This window comes from Vipera ursinii (genome assembly GCF_947247035.1).
Source record: "Vipera ursinii genome assembly, chromosome: 7".
NCBI classification, from domain to species: Eukaryota; Metazoa; Chordata; class Lepidosauria; order Squamata; family Viperidae; genus Vipera; species Vipera ursinii.
This window is the reverse complement of record NC_139521.1, coordinates 25608596-25627510: the sequence shown is the minus strand read 5'-3', so window position 1 is coordinate 25627510 and position 18915 is coordinate 25608596. Positions and strand designations below refer to the sequence as shown.

Here is an 18915-nt window from a genome sequence, read left to right as displayed (position 1 = left end):
TAAACGATGCAGTTGATGTTTAGTTAGGTTAACAACGTAGAGACTATACTTAAGTATTTAAAGTATTCAAAAGAGGAGCTTTACTAAATACTTTAACGCAGGGCTTTTCAACCTTTTCACCCATTGTACCACTTTTAGGATAAGGCAATGTCCGAGTACCACCAGTCGCCCAGGAAGGTGTCAAAAACTTGACCCCCCCTCAAAAAGGAAAAAAATGATAAAGTACAGGTAGTCCTCAACTTACAACAATTTGCTTAGTGACTGAAGTTATGATGGCACTGAAAAAAGTGACTTATGACCATTTTCCACACTTATGACTATTGCAGCATCCCCAGGGTCATGTGGTTTACATTCGGATGCTTGGCAACTGATTCATATTTATGATGGTCACAGTGTCCCAGGGTCGTAATCACATTTTGCAACTTTTTGACAAGCGAAGTCAATGGCCGGGGGGGGCAGCTCATCAGTCAGGTTGCAGGGTGCCTATGTGGGGGGAATCCATGGGTCTCTGGTGGAGGGGGGGTTGACTGAGGTGGGTGCCCGCCTTCCTCCCTCTCTCCCATTGTCCCTTCCTACTTTCCTTCCTTTCTTTCCTCCTCCTTTGTCCCTTCCTCCTTCCCTCCCTCCCTTCATTGTCCCTCCCTCCCTCCCTCAGGTTGCAGAGTGCCTATGTGTGTGTGGGGAAATCTATGGGTTACTATTGTGAGTGGGCAGGAGGGAAACCAAACTCTTCAATAGGCATGTTACTGTTTCTTCTTTCCTTCCTTCCTTTCTTCCTTCCCTCCCTCCCTAAGTCTAAGGCTTGGGGTGGGGGGGCTGGTGAGAGAGTGGAGGGAATCCACCAGACTCTGCCTCTGGCTGCAGCTTCTTCTCCAATTGTTCCCGCTTTCCCTGTGCAGACCAAATGGGAGATCCGCTCCAAGTTTTTGAGCGGGGAGCCTTTGCTCGCCCGCCCACCCGGTTCCCAAGTCAGGTGCATCCTTAGGGCTAAGGCAGGGATAGGCAACCTTGGCTCTTTTATGACTCATGGACTTCAACTCCCAGAATTCCTGAGCTAGCGTAACTGCTCAGGGACTGGTCCGGCTGCCGCAATTGGACAGCCCAAGCAGCAGAGAAAAGCTGGCAAGCGAAGGCAAGCATAGGCCGCTTCCCACAGCTGCGGGAGAAAACACCTCGGGGGTGGGTTGGGACAGCTTCCTTCCCCAGGAGGAGCCGGGAGGACAGGCGGTGGCCGCAGCAGGCACGGAGGACTTCAGCTTCCCGGAGCTGGGAAGAAGGAAGCTGAGCTTGTTCCGGATCCTCGTATGCTACAGTGGCTCCCAGCATGTGCCCGAAGGACACTGCCTCCTGCATGCTCGCTCAGCCTTATCTATGCTGAGACAAGGACACCGTGGGGAGAAGCGGAGGGAGAGGAGTGGAAGGGAAGGGAGGAGAGGAGAGGAGGGTGCCAATGCCACAACTCCCTCACCTGCCCGCCCACTCACATCCACAGCAGCCTCCACCATCTGGAAGCAGCACTGCATGGGAGCCTCCGCATCGCAACCAGGCGAGAGGGCTGGGTCCCAGCCAGGCGACCGGGCAGGCGAAGGAGGACGGAGGAGCAATGCACAGCCAGGTTCCCTGGCTTGGAGATGTCTTGGCCGATCAGGCTTTTAGATCACCCATTCAAGCCAGCCGCTTTCTAGGACAGCTACGGGTTGTCAACTGAAAAACATGGGTAACAGTAGCAAGCCGTGGCGGCAGGCGCTGGGTCACATCTCCTGCTCGGCAAAGAGAAATCACCTCAGCAGGTCTTGTATAAGTGGAGCTACCAAATCTGGGCTGCTGATATCCAGTAGGCGAGAGACGCCCTCGTGAACAGGACAGCCACACACGGCAGAGGTGCTACTCGGGACTGGAGGGGAGGCTGGGCAGATTGCAGGCACTGGCTGTGGTGGCGCGGAATGCGCTCATGCGTGTGATCGCCCTCCGGCCCCAAGCACCATCTGCCATGCGTATCTGTTCTGCTCGTGTGTGTGTTCGCCCTCCACGCCAGTGCCGCCGCCAGTGCCCGCAATCTTCCCGGCCTACCTTCCGGCCCCAAGCAACACCTCTGCCGTGTGTGGCTGTCTTGTTTGTGCGTGCCATCGCCCTTCGCCCCAAGCAGCACCCACAATCTATCTGGTCTCCCCTCCGCCTGCTTTACACAGCTCCTCCTGGGCCCCCCACACCCGTTAACCCTCCTGCCACCATCCAGATGCCCTCACCTCCCCCAAGCGTTTTTTCACTAACCTGCTTTCAGCTGCATTCCATTTCTCTGTTCCCTTCTCAGCCTTCCCCACGTGTTTGTGGGACTATTGGTAAAAAAGAAAAAAAAGTTCCATGCGACTTTCTAACTTCTAGTGAGATCTTGCAAGAAGTTAGAAAGTTTCTCCTATTTTTCCCCACAACAGCAAATCTGTGAGGTACTTTGGGCTGAAAGCAAGTGATTGGTCCAAAGTCACCCAGCTGGACATAGTGGATTGTAGCCTAGTTCTATCATGAATTTAGTTGCTTTATTAATTTAAAATATTTATTATTTATTTCATCTTACCTTAGATTTCTTCTACATGTATTTACGGCATCTCTCAGAAGGACTACAACTTTTTTAAAAATAATATGCTTGTCAGGACCCACTTCAATCCCACATCTTAAGAAAGCAGAACTCTTGGAAACAATTTCTTCCAACAGGAACTTTTATTAAGAGTAGTTGATAGCAGGCATAATAGACAAGATCTGAGATTTCCCATGCAGAGCGATAGATTAAAGTATCCCCAATCAAGACCCCACCCCATAGTCTGCCTGCATGGTATGGGATGGCCAATCCCCAGGTGTTGAGATAACATTGTCTCATCTCCAGCTCATGCAGCGATGGTCGGCAGCTTCTTCACACCTTCCCCTGAGAGCGTAGACATAAACCAGGCACTGAGGTTATATTCCTTATTTCCTCCCTTGTTCCAGCTGACAGTTTAGGGAGATAAAGTTCAGAGAGAGAGATAATGCAGGAAGCAAATTGTTACATTATAACATGTAGGGGACATAGGCAATAAACGAAGCGAAAGGTTATATTGCAGCAGAAAGAGGAAGCAAAGGCAATAGCCCCGCAGATACATTCCCCGTGCCCCTTGGGAGTATGGCAGCACCCAGGGAAAGGTGAGATTTGATTTGGTCAGAAGGGATTGATAGAAATAAAATAGGAATGGGTTCTGACATCCTGCCCCCCTTAAAAATAAGAGAGATCCACCTGTAGACAAAACAGGTATAGAGGTTAGTCGGGTTTGTTGGGATATTCTGTATGAAATTTCTTTAGCAGTTTGGGTGCTCTGATGTGACGTTTCTGGACCCACTCGTTCTGTGAAGAGGGAAGGTGTTTCCACGCTACTAAATATTGGGTTGCCCCAATATTGTAGCGGAAAGAGGAAGCAAAGGCAATAACCCCGCCGGCACATTCCCCCTTCGGAGTACGGCAGAACCCAGGGAAAGGTGAGATTTGATTTTTGGTCAGAGGGGATAGATAGAAAGGAAATAGGAATGGGTTCTGACAATGCTATTTGTATATTAACTGTTGTATGATCATAGTTAAACAGTTTGATGACTCCTGTTTAATCAAGCATATTTTTTCTACTTAGAGGCCGATACACATTTTAAGTCATAAGATGAAATAAGTTTTTAAAGAAAGATTATTTGATTCTGTGCATTAATTTGCTTCAAAATAAAAGTTTGATTCACTTGCACAAGTTTGGGATTGAATTGCTGGATTGCACTTCACACTGTGTAGCCATGTTGAATATAGCAAAATTGCTTTGATTTCTACAAAAATTGTAGTGGTTGGATTAACAGAATAGAAAGCAAAATTAAACATAAACTGTATGCTATCTCTGAATAATATAATGTAATATGTAATAATCAGCCAAAAGTAGTTTCTAACTTTAATTGCACATTCTGAGTTAAAATCAAATCATTGTGCATATTTTTTTAAAAAATAATAGTATTACATTTTTTCTTCTACTCCAGAATATATTTTTAACCAAAGATGGAACAATACAGTTGGGAGACTTTGGAATAGCTAGAGTTCTGAATAGGTAATGTTAAAACAATCCCCATTGCTTCAGTTTTAATAATATTATTAACGTGGTTTAATTGATTAATACCATTCTATATTTTTAGTACCGTGGAACTTGCTCGAACTTGTATAGGAACACCATATTACTTGTCACCAGAAATCTGTGAGAATAAACCTTACAATAATAAAAGGTAGTGTGTAACTATTTTCAATTGTAATCTAGATCGATACCATGACCTTTCATTATGCTACCATTTTTTTCAACTTGCTTGTTCTCATTCAACTTTGCTTTAGTTTGGCTTTATAGAGAAATTAGTTTTTTTTATTCAGTCTTAATATAATTTTTTTAGATAAAGAAATAAAAATGTAATTCTTAACTACTAAAAACTGTGTGATATGTAGTTCTGACTCTGTAAAGTAGTATATGTTTTACAATGAGTTAGAAAACCTAAGTATATAGTAAACATTTTAAAATACCATTATATATATTTGACAATCAAAATACGCCTCCATAAGTAGCCATCTCATTCTGGGTAGTTTACTAGGGCACTAACAGGGATTTATAATGTATTTTAGAATTTTATTTCTTTCTAGACGCTGAAAAATTTATTTATTTTATTTATTTATTTATTTAATAATATTTCTATACCGCCCTTCTCCCGAAGGACTCAGGGCGGTGAACAGGGCAAGAATAAAAATACAAACTACAAAAGTTAAAAATAGATTAAATAAATGCCCACATACTAAAATACATCCATAAAACCTAGTAAAATAAAAATAGCAAACCCCCCCCAATCCCCTCATCAGGCCAGGCCAGCTTGTTCAAAAAAGTATGTTTTTAGCTCGCGGCGAAAGGAGCGAAGGTCGGGCGCCGTCCGGAGCTCAACCGGTAGCTGGTTCCATAGCTCCGGGGCGCCCACAGAGAAGGATCTCCCCCTGGGGGCCACCAGTCGACATTCTCTGACCGGTGGCACCCTGAGGAGGCCCTCTCTGTGGGAACGCACAGGGCGGAGGGAAGTCGATGCCGGCAGCAGGTGTTCCCTCAGGTACTCCGGACCCCTGCCATGTAGGGATTTGAATACCATTACTAGTACCTTGAATCTCACCCAGAAGGCAACTGGTAACCAATGCAGCTCACGGAGCAGAGGTGTAACGTGGGAGTATCGGGAGACTCCCAACACAACTCTTGCAGCTGCATTCTGTACCAGTTGGAGCTTCCGGGTGGTCCTCAAGGGCAGCCCCATGTAGAGAGCCTAGGAGAAAGTGGAACAGAAGCAGTAAGCAAGCAGATAATACTTAGATTACAACCTGAATCCATTTTACACTGAGCCACAATTTCATTATTTAACCATTGAAAGTCAGTAAGTCACAGTGGCTTGGGTCACATAAAATGCTATGACATAAACATGGTTTATACACCACAGTGGTTGGATTCACTGATAAATCCGTGTTCTGTCTTAGTGTAGTATTGTGAACCTAATAATTTCTTTCTGTTTACCTAACTGAACCAAGACAGAATAGATTGCAACTGTTGCATTTTTCCGTGTTCTCAAACTCATAGGACAATCAGATTATATTGCTACAACAATATATTATACAATATATGTATAATATATTCCTACACAGCTTTTTTTATGGAAGGGACCAAAGACATACAGGGAGTGCAGAATTATTAGGCAAGTTGTATTTTTGAGGATTAATTTTATTATTGAACAACAACCATGTTCTCAATGAACCCAAAAAACTCATTAATATCAAAGCTGAATATTTTTGGAAGTAGTTTTTAGTTTGTTTTTAGTTATAGCTATTTTAGGGGGATATCTGTGTGTGCAGGTGACTATTACTGTGCATAATTATTAGGCAACAGAACAAAAAACAAATATATACCCATTTCAATTATTTATTTTTACCAGTGAAACCAATATAACATCTCAACATTCACAAATATACATTTCTGACATTCAAAAACATAACAAAAACAAATCAGTGACCAATATAGCCACCTTTCTTTGCAAGGACACTCAAAAGCCTGCCATCCATGGATTCTGTCAGTGTTTTGATCTGTTCACCATCAACATTGCGTGCAGCAGCAACCACAGGCTCCCAGACACTGTTCAGAGAGGTGTACTGTTTTCCCTCCTTGTAAATCTCACATTTGATGATGGACCACAGGTTCTCAATGGGGTTCAGATCAGGTGAACAAGGAGGCCATGTCATTAGATTTCCTTCTTTTATACCCTTTCTTGCCAGCCACGCTGTGGAGTACTTGGACACGTGTGATGGAGCATTGTCCTGCATGAAAATCATGTTTTTCTTGAAGGATGCAGACTTCTTCCTGTACCACTGCTTGAAGAAGGTGTCTTCCAGAAACTGGCAGTAGGACTGGGAGTTGAGCTTGACTCCATCCTCAACCCAAAAAGGCCCCACAAGCTCATCTTTGATGATACCAGCCCAAACCAGTACTCCACCTCCACCTTGCTGGCGTCTGAGTCGGACTGGAGCTCTCTGCCCTTTACCAATCCAGCCACGGGCCCATCCATCTGGCCCATCAAGACTCACTCTCATTTCATCAGTCCATAAAACCTTAGAAAAATCAGTCTTGAGATATTTCTTGGCCCAGTCTTGACGTTTCAGCTTGTGTGTCTTGTTCAGTGGTGGTCGTCTTTCAGCCTTTCTTACCTTGGCCATGTCTCTGAGTATTGCACACCTTGTGCTTTTGGGCACTCCAGTGATGTTGCAGCTCTGAAATATGGCCAAACTGGTGGCAAGTGGCATCTTGGCAGCTGCACGCTTGACTTTTCTCAGTTCATGGGCAGTTATTTTGCGCCTTGGTTTCTCCACACGCTTCTTGCGACCCTGTTGACTATTTTGAATGAAACGCTTGATTGTTCGATGATCACGCTTCAGAAGCTTTGCAATTTTAAGAGTGCTGCATCCCTCTGCAAGATATCTCACTATTTTTGACTTTTCTGAGCCTGTCAAGTCCTTCTTTTGACCCATTTTGCCAAAGGAAAGGAAGTTGCCTAATAATTATGCACACCTGATACAGGGTGTTGATGTCATTAGACCACACCCCTTCTCATTACAGAGATGCACATCACCTAATATGCTTAATTGGTAGTAGGCTTTCGAGCCTATACAGCTTGGAGTAACACAACATGCATAAAGAGGATGATGTGGTCAAAATACTCATTTGCCTAATAATTCTGCACTCCCTGTAATTAAATTTTTAGGTGGCATAAATTTACTGTTTGTTTTTGTTTCTTAGTGACATGTGGGCCCTTGGGTGTGTTCTTTATGAAATGTGTACACTGAAACATGCAGTAAGTTAAAGTTTAATAGTCTTAATAAATGACCTATTCTGAGCATTTGTATCCCTTGCTGATAATATTTTTGGTAATTGGCTGTTGGAGAAGAAATAAATAATTGCCTTAGATAGTTATTTTACCTATGTTCTCATTTGTCATGACAAATACTATTTTGCTTTAATGACAGAAATGATGTGTTTTTATATAATTTTGCCTTCTCACATAAAAAGCTGTTGTATTTTATACATATGTTGGATGACTTGAATTTCCAAACACAGCTGGTATTATTTGAGGGTTCAGATCCCACATTTAGACACTTTGGATAATATTGCAAAGAAAAGGTCACAAAATGTGAGTTTATAGTTAGTAAAGTTAAGATTTATGTTATCCGTTTATGTTCATCCTTCATTCATGAACTTTTCAGCATGAATTAACATTAATATGCCAAGTTCCTCCTTCCTTATAGCAATTTGCACTTCTTAAGTATGTTTACTGAGATAAATCCTAGTTTCAGTGTGTCAGTTTTTTGTATAAATATAACCTTGAAATAATTGCATGACTGCTGGTGGAACCTGTTTTATTAGTTTATATTTGCGAAGTGCATTCTTTATATTTCTGAATCACTGAGAGGTGAGTCACCTCTATATTTGTGAAAAATTACAGAATATGATGAAAACTACAGGACAGAATGACTGATCAGTTTCTTTACTGTATAATTAATCTAGATTAGTTCTTGTAAAAATTCCCAGTTTATAGACCTAATATGTAAATATTGAAAAATTATCTGTGAAAGTGTCCTATAGTGTGAAAAAGTTAATAACTTGAAAAATATTTTAAGGTAATTTAAGGATATCACTAAGTATACTTAACAGCATTGCTATAATCGAATAAATTTAACTTTTTCTCTTTAGTTTGAAGCTGGTAATATGAAAAATTTAGTTCTTAAAATAATCTCTGGATCATTTCCTCCTGTTTCTACACGTTATTCCCATGAACTCCGGAGTCTGATTTCACAATTATTTAAAAGAAATCCAAGGGATCGACCATCTGTCAATTCCATATTGGAGAAAATGTTTATAGTTAAACGCATTGAAAAATTTCTTACACCACAGGTACGTATTTGGATCTTTAATTCTAGGCAGTGAGTTCAAAAGTCCATTTCAGATTTTTCACTTCCAAGAAATATTAAAAATTCCTTTATCAGTGATTATATCAATTATTATTCTATTTCATAAAATGTTTAAAGATATTGTGAAAACAGAGGCAGAATCCCCCCCCCCATTTTTTCCTAAAAGGAAAAGCCTCCAATTATGATAGCCACGAAAAAATGGAAGATGTTAAAGCCTCAGGCAAATAGAAATAGGCTAAATAGAAAATTCCATTAACAAGGAAGAAAGGGCAAGGAAAGATATGTCAACCAGTAATGTCAACCAATAGAAGAAAAAAGAGAAAAGTTGCAAGGAAAGTTTTGTAACAAATGGAAAACTGCATGAGAACTTCGTAAGATCCTTGTGAAAGCCAATTTGGTTTAGCGATTAAGGTACAGGACTAGGAGTAGGGAATTCAAATTTTAGGCCTGGTCTAGACATAGCCTAATTGGCCTCTTCATTTCAAGGTGAATAAGTGAAAATGGTAGGTAGGTTTGTTTATTGGCTAAAGAAACAAAGATAAATGGAAAAGTAGAAGAGAACCAAGAAAGATAATGGAAAGGTAGAAGAGTAGTTCTAGATGGGAAAGGAATAATAACTTTGAAGACAAGATAATGGATAAGAGTATTTAAAAGACAATGCAGTTAAAGTAATAGTTTTTTCTAGTGGTGATGTACAGCTAGGAAAAGTAGATATTTGAGAACGAGTGAGAGAAGGACATACTGAGAGAATTGTGGACAAAGAAGAATCAGTTAGCCTTGGACTAAATAAAAACTGTTACCTTGAGGTAATGACCAGCAAGCAGAAGCTTGCACATTTGGGCATATGAGGTCAGCTGGTGTGGGATTAGAAAAATCTATGCCTGGCAAATGGAGGAAATTAGAAAAAGGGAAAGCAAACTGGAATTTAAGATTATTAGAATCAGAGAGCTATGACCACTAGAAATCAAGCTGGCAAAGCCTTGGCCATACAATCACCAAAAAGTGAACTTGATTTAATAATACCAACTAACTACAGAATATGAATTGCTATTATAATAATTTCAAATATGAATATTATTTCAATATTTTGCCCAAGGTTTTGAAAAGCTGTTACAATTGCTGCTGTGTTTGTATGTGGAAGTAAAATTGATTTTTGATTTTGACTGAAATATTGGTGTTCTTTGAGCTTGCTTGCTTGTTTCATTACTCAGCTAGGTAATACCTTCACAGTTCAACCCTGAGTTTACACTTATATACTCTTCTACTAGAACCAAATATTTACTTGAAACCAACTTTTCCCAACCTAATTGCCTTCCAGGTTATTGAATTACAATTTGAATAACCAACCATTAGCTAGTGGCATCCTGAGAGAGTTCCAGTTTTGAAATATTTTAAGTCCGGTTCAGAACTCAATATCTTCAAAATACACAAGGAATTCTTATTAAGTATCAGTATGGCAAGTTTGCATGTATAGAATTACTGCCTAAATATTCAGGTTTATATAGAAATAATCTTTGAATCGGGCTGTGGACTCTTTAATAAGAAACTTTATAATTTGCTCATATATATTAAGTTTATATTTTGTCAAGAGTATTAGGTTGCATAGAATAGCATTTCATTCCCCCCATTTTTCTTCACAGATACAAGTTCAGGTGGTAGAGTGAGTTGAGAGTGAGTGACTAAATATGTTTATGTAGGCTGAAGGTAGACTTGAATCTGGGTCTCCCCAATTAAACAACTAAATGATGAAGGCCTCTGTCAGAATGTGATACTAGGCTATAAATGCTTACTAATATTAGTATCTTTAATAATTTGTCCTCAAATTCACATCAGCAATTTTTTCTATCATGAATGCCAGCATAGTTACTACTTTAAATGTTTTATTTTTGTTAATTGCTGATATTTTATTCAAAAATATGTTCTTTTAGTTTATTGCAGAGGAATTCAGCCATAAAATGTTTAAAAAGTTTGGACCTCATGCTGGACCAGGTAAAATATAAACTAAGTATTTCTAACTAAATATATATTCAACTAATAAACAAATCTTAGTGTAGCTGATCTCTGAGCAATTACCCTAACAATGGCTTTGTGTATATGAAATCTTTTATTTATCATACATAGCCTGCAATTAGTGCAGGTTCGCATCCCACCAGGCTCAAGGTTGACTCAGCCTTCCATCCTTCCGAGGTAGGTAAAATGAGGACCCAGATTGTTGGGGACAATAAGCTGACTTTGTAATAATGCCGCTTGGGGGGGGGTGTGTGAAAGCCCTAATAAGCAGGCATATACATAGAATGAAGGCTACTGCTAAGCTTGTAAGCCGCCCTGAGTCTTCGGAGAAGGGCGGGATATAAATGGAATTAAAAATAGTTAAGAACTTTAATTTAACACCTTTTTATGATTCTTGATAATCTCTGTATAACAGAAGCTATTGGCCACACTTTTGATCTTAAGATGATTTAGTAAGGCATCTTTGCCTTTTTGTACATTATGGAGCTTCAAATTATAAATAATTTTTCCATTATTTGTCAAAGTAAGAGAAATGTGAAGTTTGTCCCCTGATTCCAGTATGCATTTAAGCATTTCAATTTTATACATACCTCTGAAGCATATGAAAATCAGTGAGTTTTATTGTATAAGCTTAGGCTAACGAATATTTTCCGAATGTCCCTCTCAATATAGTTTTACTATGAACAATATTTTATCTATCCAATTTTGTGCAAAGAGGTGGCATTGTTATTCTCTCTTACATAGCGAAGAGACCAGCCCAAGGACAAAACTTAGCCTCTGCTGCACCTGCTCACAAAATTACCAAACCTGCTGCTAAATACGGAGTGCCTTTAATACTTAAGAAATCTGAGGATTCAGCTAAGAAATTGTGTGAGAAGCCTATAACTAAATGTAGACAGGTGAGAGCCTATTTAATAATAAAAGTATTTTCAAGCTTTGGAGATAGAAAAAGGGTACATTTATTACTGAAAGTGTTTTACATTACATTTTTCAGTATCGTAATTTCACCTGCAAATTCCCTAACAGTAGTGTCTATGGAAATTCTCAGTCATCCAGGTCTTAGTTATCCCAAAGATGCTTTTTCACAAGGCATCTGGACTTCCTTGTTTTTCTTTGAAGATGTTTTGCTTCTCATCCAAGAAGCTGCTTCAGCTCTGACTGGATGGTGGGGAATGGAAAGATTTATACTTCTTGCAGACAGCTGGTCATTTGCATTCTTTTCGTGAGTCATTAGTGCTACCTGGAGGCTTATCTGTGTCTTCAGGGTCACCTGAGTAGTACAAATGAGTGTGGAGCCTTCTTGGACCTGTTGAAAGGACTGTGTTGTAGATTGGAGATAGATGACATTCCCTAACAGAAATTGAAACATCGTATATAACTAGTCTTTGCACCTAGTTTGATTTGAATTCTGATTCAAAATATGTAATATATATTTCCACTGACTTTTACTTGTCTTTTATTGCAGATGAAATATGCATCATACAGGTGAAACTCAAAAAAGTAGAATATCGTGCAAAAGTTTATTTATTTCAGTAACGCAACTTAAAAGGGGAAACTAATATATGAGATAGACTCATTACATGCAAAGCAAGATAGTTCAAGCCGTGATTTGTCATAATTGTGATGATTATGGTGTACAGCTCATGAAAACCCCAAATCCACAATCTCAGAAAATTAGAATATTACATGCAATCAATAAAACAAGGAATGTACATAGAACAATATCGGACCTGAAAAGTATAAGCATGCATATGTACTTAGTACTTGGCTTGGGCCCCTTTTGTAGCAATTACTGCCTCAATGCGGCGTGGCATGGAAGCTATCAGCCTGTGGCACTGCTGAGGTGTTATGGAAGACCAGGATGCTTCAATAGCGGCCTTCAGCTCTTCTGCATTGCTAAGTCTCATGTCTCTCATCTTTCTCTTGGCAATGCCCCATAGATTCTCTATGGGGTTCAGGTCAGGTAAGTTTGCTGGCCAGTCAAGCACAGTAATCCCACGGTCATTGAACCAGGTTTTGGTACTTTTGGCAGTGTGGGCAGGTGCCATGTCCTGCTGGAAAATGAAGTCAGCATCCCCATAAAGCTCGTCTGCGAAAGGAAGCATGAAGTGCTCCAAAATCTCCTGGTAGACAGCTGCATTGACCCTGGACTTAATGAAGCACAGTGGACCAACACCAGCAGATGACATGGCTCCCCAAATCAACACGGACTGTAGAAACTTCACACTGGACTTCAAGCATCTTGCAGTGTGTGACTCCATTGTTCCTCCAGACTCTGGGTCCTTGGTTTCCAAATGAGATGCAAAAGTTGCTCTCATCAGAAAAGAGGACTTTGGACCACTGAGCAACAGACCAGGTCTGTTTTTCTTTAGCCCAGGTAAGACGCTTCTGATGTTGTTTGTTGTTCAGGAGCGGCTTGACAAGAGGAATACGACATTTGAAGCCCATGTCCAGGATCCGTCTGTGTGTGGTGGCTCTTGATGCACTGACTCCAGCCTCAGTCCACTCCTTGTGAAAGTCCCCAACACTTTTGAATGGCCTTTTCTTTCTTTCATAACTTTCTATTAATGTGCTTTGATACAGCACTTTGGGAACATCGAACTTCTTTTGCATTTACCTTTTGAGGCTTTCCTTCCTTATGGAGGGTGTCAATGATGGTTTTCTGCACAACTGTCACGTCAGCAGTCTTCCCCATGATTGTGATTCCTACTGTACCAGACTGAGAGACCATTGAAAGGCTCAGGAACCCTTTGCAGGTGTTATGGCTTAATTAGCTGATTAGAGTGGGACACTTTGAGCCTAGAATATTGCACCTTTTCACAATATTCTAATTTTCTGAGATTGTGGATTTGGGGTTTTCATGAGCTCTACGCCATAATCATCACAATTATGACAAATCACAGCTTGAACTATCTTGCTTTGCATGTAATGAGTCTATCTCATATATTAGTTTCCCCTTTTAAGTTGCATTACTGAAATAAATGAACTTTTGCACGATATTCTAATTTTTCAAGTTTCACCTGTATTTGACCCAATGTATAAGAATACATGCAGCTATATGTCAATTAATGGTTAAAACAGCTGTGAAGTAGAGCTTTGCTGAAGTTTCATCTTAGCGTCATTTTCATATAAGTTTCTTATTTAAAATAGCAGTAATTCAGAATCCTGCCAGTAAATATTCCTGAAAAATCTAAAATACATAAATGGAACCAAGTGTTTACTTCTAAAAGTTCAAAATAGTGCAGTTTAGTAGGTCTTCTTGAATATATTGTAACTTTATGGCAATATATGCAATATATTACAGTACATTAAATGTTCGCTATCATACCTCTCTATTCAAAGTAGGACATTGATATTTAAGTGACTGACAGTTAACTGTATCAAATTTAGGTTGAGAAGAATAAAGTTCAGTTGCCACTAGCATATGCTTGGATGAGTCATTTATTTTTAGATTAGTGTACTTCATCTGATTAATAAAAGGTTGAAAACATGGATAAAAGAGTGTGCAGGTTGATGAATCTCCTTGGAGGAGAAGCAACATTTGAAATAAAGTCATTGTATTACACATTGCCATATTCAAATTTCTAGATTAGATCTGGTCTATATTGTACTACCAGCAAAAAATGCAATTGAGTTAACTCCAGAGCCTGTCTGAGTTGGCTTTTTCTTTAATGGTCTTTAGATATCATTGAAATTATATTTTTGTCTAATCTGCTCATAGATACATGTTTTAATCCCCCAGCCTTTGAACAGATCAGTTATTACTTTTGATCGGGTGTTTTAGATAGTATAATTGTTTTTTTAGAAAAGATCTGTGCCTGAGGCTTTTAATAGAGAATATATACATGATTGTTCTGAAATGAGATCTTATTATATTTCCTAATTATCAGTAGGATTTTTAAAATTCTGTTTCCAGTCACATGGACAACACTTTCTATATATTCACACATACTGTACTTCCTTTTGTGTTAAACTTTTAACATAGATTCATTGCTGACTTTTGCAAACCTATGGTAATCTCTATTTAACGACATTTTAGAAAAATGTCATGGCTCTTATAAACGCTTTTTTAAAAAAAAAGATAGAACCATTTGTTATTTGTTAATTTTTTTAAACTGTAGAATATGGACTTAAATAAATATGGCTTAGCAAAGCAAGCTACTCATTTTATAAGGTTTATTGCTTATTATTAAAAATGCAAGTACAGGTAATCCTTGACTTATGACTAAAGTTAAGCCCAGAATTGCAGTCATGCCAGTTTTAAGAGGGTCACCATATTACCATGCCCAATTTAACCAATTTAAGCAAATGTGGTGATTGTTAAGGGAATGGTATGGTTGTTAAGCAAATCCATTGTCCACAATGGGCATTTTTTGGCAGAACCTGGAAGTAAACATCAGTTTTCTACAGAGGAATCGTAAATTGTGTGACTGTAGGATGCTGCAAATGGCCATAAATACAGTCAAGTCCCAAAATGTGGCATGTGACTGGGGGGAGCCCAGCTGTTGAAACTTCATATCCAGATTGTAAGTAGCTCTGCAGAGGTCCGTCATAACTTTGAATGGTTTCTAAGCAACTGGTTGTAAGTCAAAGATTACATATACTCCTACATATCATCTGAGGGAGTAATTGTTAATATTTAATTTGTGAAATACAATTGTCCATCTTTTTATTACATTTAACAGATAATTGAGGAATATAAGTCACTATTTAAAATAACATTAAAGTAATAAAGTATTAAGAACTAAACATATTATAGATGACTTTGTAAACTATAATCCTGTATTAATTTATCTGTGAAAACTCTATTTATTAGCAAATATGCATCAGGCCCTCAGCAATAATTGTCAAGTTTAATTTTAAATTATTGATTTCATATTCTCAGTATGCAATATGTAAGTTCTTGCTAATTTGCAGTTTCACTTTTTTTTAGGGCCCTCCACCTCCATTGAAGAAAGGGAAACTACTAGACGAAAGGAGGAAAATGTTTGAGGTATATAAACAAGGAAACAGGAAATTAGGCAAGAAGCTTTTAAAAGCAATAAATAAATTTTAAAATCTTTCCTTCTTATTTCCTTACAATAGAATATTTCCAATTTATAAATGTGAATACATCTTGTGTCACTACTATCCTAATCAGAAATATAATAATTCATAGTTTAAATCACTTTCCATTTTTCAGGAAGCAATTAAAAAGAAAAGGCTAGAGGAAAAACAACAGCGTGAGCAGGTAAATTGAAGGCTTTGCTATTTCTGGGTTTGTTTGTTTGACAGATTGTACAAATTGGCAACATCCTTATGATTAATTGTGGATGTTATATAAGTTAGATTGCTACTAATTCAAAACATTATTAATTTTAGATCAGTTATATGAAGGTTGAGCAAATGAGAAGACTTGAAAAGGAAAGGGTAAAATGTTGGACTTTAAACATTAATTATGAAGTTCAGTTTTCAGATCTTCCATTGGATTCCAAAGTCTACTTTTAATTTTTCCTCCTGTTCTCCAGATGGAACGAATAAACAGAGCCAGAGAGCAAGGATGGAGAAATGTTCTCAGCATAGGTGAAAGTAGTGAAATTAAGGTTGGGATTTCCTACCTTCCTATATGAAATTATTTTTTCTAGTTACTATAAATGTGAAGATGACCAAACAAGAACTTCTTTTTACATTCATAGGCTCAGTATTTTGCTGGGGGAGGAGTTATTGTGCCTTTATCTGTTCCTGGTCGAGGACCATATGAACACTACCATGCTATGTTTGATCAGATACAGCAACAAAAACAAAATCTTAAAATAGAAGGAAAAGATGTAAAGTTGAATGAAAAGCCTGGTTTAGAGCCTAGTCAACGGTATGTCTTAAAAAATTCATAACATCTAATTCTGGCCTAAGATGCTGAAAATTACTGTGCATATTTATCTACAGAGGATCTCCAACTGGAGTTCATGCAAGAATTCATAATGGGCTTGCAGCTTACCATCATTCATCTGATGCTGATGCTATTAGGAAAGGAATGAAAAGATTGGAGGAGGTCTCTAGACAAGCCAATGCAAACAGGTTGAGTACATGTCCTGTGTGTGTAGATGAAGAAACAATGTACTGAGAATCACAGACATGGGTACGCAAAGGGATACCTGAATTAATTATATATTAATTATTCATGCTTCACACATTGCTTCTAAAGATACCATGCTCTATTTCACCCATTAATCTACAATTTTTACATTACATTTCAACATTATTGTTTTGTGAAGCCACGCAGAATTATGTTCAGCTGGGCACCCTAATATCAAATCTTTATTACGATTATAAAACAGCATAAACAGGTGTACAGTCATTCAAAAAGCACATAGCTTTTTAAAATAATTTATATTTTCTAGCTTTTTATAATTTTTTAAATAATTTAAAAAATTATAAAAAGCTAGAAGATATAAAAGATACATGAATTAAAAACAAAGTGTATGCAAAAACAATATAAAAGATGGATAGCTGTGTTTGATAGGTGTAGGGGAACACGAGGTTAGTATGCAGAAGACTATATCAAGACTAATATGGCAAAGGAGGTAACATTGTATGGCAACATTGTATCTTGTAGCAAGATTGGTATCTGAAAGCAACAGGGTAACGTAAAATTAACTTGTGCACCCTGGATATTTATGCATCAATGGGGAGCCCACTAAATAATCATAAGTATTTCAAAATATTTATGAGATAATAATAGAAACTAAAGTAACAAAATAGCATTAATAAAACAATAATACCTAAAGTAAAAGAATACAGACACCCCTATGTTAAAACATGAAACATTGAACATATAAAAAAAATACAAAGACACTCACTTCATCTTAAAATTTGTTTATGTGCTTACTAGTCTACCAAGATAGGTATTTTAGAATTAGCAGTAAATCAACCATTGAAATATTGATGACTGGGCCTCATCTCAGATGTGAAGGGATTCAAAGAAAAATCTCTTTAAAAGACTACTAGACAATCCTTGAACCATTGGGTTATTGTTTCAGAGATATTTACCTAAACAGAAACAGAATAACTAAGGGGAAAGAGTAGATAGGACTGGGAGCAGCTTCCAACTTCCTTCTAGCTTGACTGTGATTTCACTCCAGTAGGTGATGGTGGGATTGATCTACATAGCTTCCAGAAGGCTAGGGCAGGACCAGTCTACCTGATCTCCAGAAACCAAAGGAAGAGCCAGTCTACTTAGCCTCCAAAGGGCTAGGGTGGTACTAGTCTACTGAACATCTGGGTGGTAGTGGTCCACTGACTGTCTGGGTGGCCAGGTTTCAACCCCATGGGAGACATGGGACCCAGATTTTGGATACATTCTCTACGTTAGCCCTTTTGAGGTACATTGGCTCAAACGTTGTTGCACTGTGATGCATTTTTTCACCCAGTTAAAGGTAACGGACACAAGAGTTTTAGTACTATATATATAATACAGGAACAATCCAATATAGAAAGGCACTTGTGAAGGAATCCTGGGAAGACTTTTTTCCCCTAAGCAGCTAGTATAGGAGTTTTTAAACCTTACCCAATATTACCCAGCATTATTAGTTAATAGTATTGTTTCCATTTAGTACACTTAGTGTTTAAAATTTAAGTAATTATGAGGGCAACAATATTACAATGCTGGTTATGGATAATTAACCATTGAAAATAAAAAACTAAATTTCACTGGATTAAATTCAGTCTGGTGAATTCATCAATGAATATTGTTGGTAGAACAGCTTCCACCTCCCTTTTTATCTTTTACAATGCTGCTAACCATTTTAAAATGTGTAGTATGTGATATAATTAAAAGACAGAACACATGTTTATAAATAATGCTATGCTCAATTGCTAATTTCCAATAATTCAGTTTTAATATATTTCATTTAAAAATTTTCCAAAATGCATCGAATGGAGAGAGCTCCTTTGTTTTAAATAAGATAATATTTATTGTCATTTTTTACTGTGGGCACAACAGCACACATCAAAAATGAAATTTAGTTGCCCACTCTCAAAAGTGAAACTCATATACTTGTCTTGGAAAATCAGGATAGCTCCTTTTTCCCCTCTGGCTCCTCATTGGGCTATGTGGCAGCAAGAGATGTTACTAGAATGAAATTCTGAGGAACATAAGTTTTTATTTACATAGATGGAATGTTTCTGGTTTTAATTTTGAAAACTCCCTTTTCATTATATCTTAATATCCTAGTGGTATATTTCTAACTAGTTTTTAATATATTAATAATAAACACCGTATTATCACTTAAATTTCTCCTAAGCAATTTCACAAGTGCAAAAATTCAGTATTCATTGCAGTCTAAATCCTTTAATGAATACGTTCTATGCAGATATGTCTCTTCATACAGAGTTGGTGAGTGTTTGTGTGT

At 38.2% G+C, this 18915-nt stretch overlaps 1 protein-coding gene across 3 annotated transcripts in view; it reads left to right on the top strand.

The window, feature by feature from the left end:
- Positions 1–18915, top strand: part of NEK1 (NIMA related kinase 1) — a 100869-nt gene that overhangs the window by 25226 nt on the left and 56728 nt on the right. For 2 of the 3 annotated variants that reach the window (XM_083367275.1, XM_083367274.1), the window contains 12 exons: positions 4033–4100; positions 4186–4272; positions 7350–7404; positions 8301–8501; positions 10447–10507; positions 11273–11427; positions 15462–15521; positions 15711–15758; positions 15890–15937; positions 16036–16110; positions 16204–16376; positions 16451–16582. In XM_083367275.1, coding sequence (XP_083223401.1) covers positions 4033–4100; positions 4186–4272; positions 7350–7404; positions 8301–8501; positions 10447–10507; positions 11273–11427; positions 15462–15521; positions 15711–15758; positions 15890–15937; positions 16036–16110; positions 16204–16376; positions 16451–16582 — 1163 coding nt within the window. The remainder of the gene's footprint in view (positions 1–4032; positions 4101–4185; positions 4273–7349; positions 7405–8300; positions 8502–10446; positions 10508–11272; positions 11428–15461; positions 15522–15710; positions 15759–15889; positions 15938–16035; positions 16111–16203; positions 16377–16450; positions 16583–18915) is intronic. The other variant, XM_083367276.1, reaches the window with a different exon arrangement.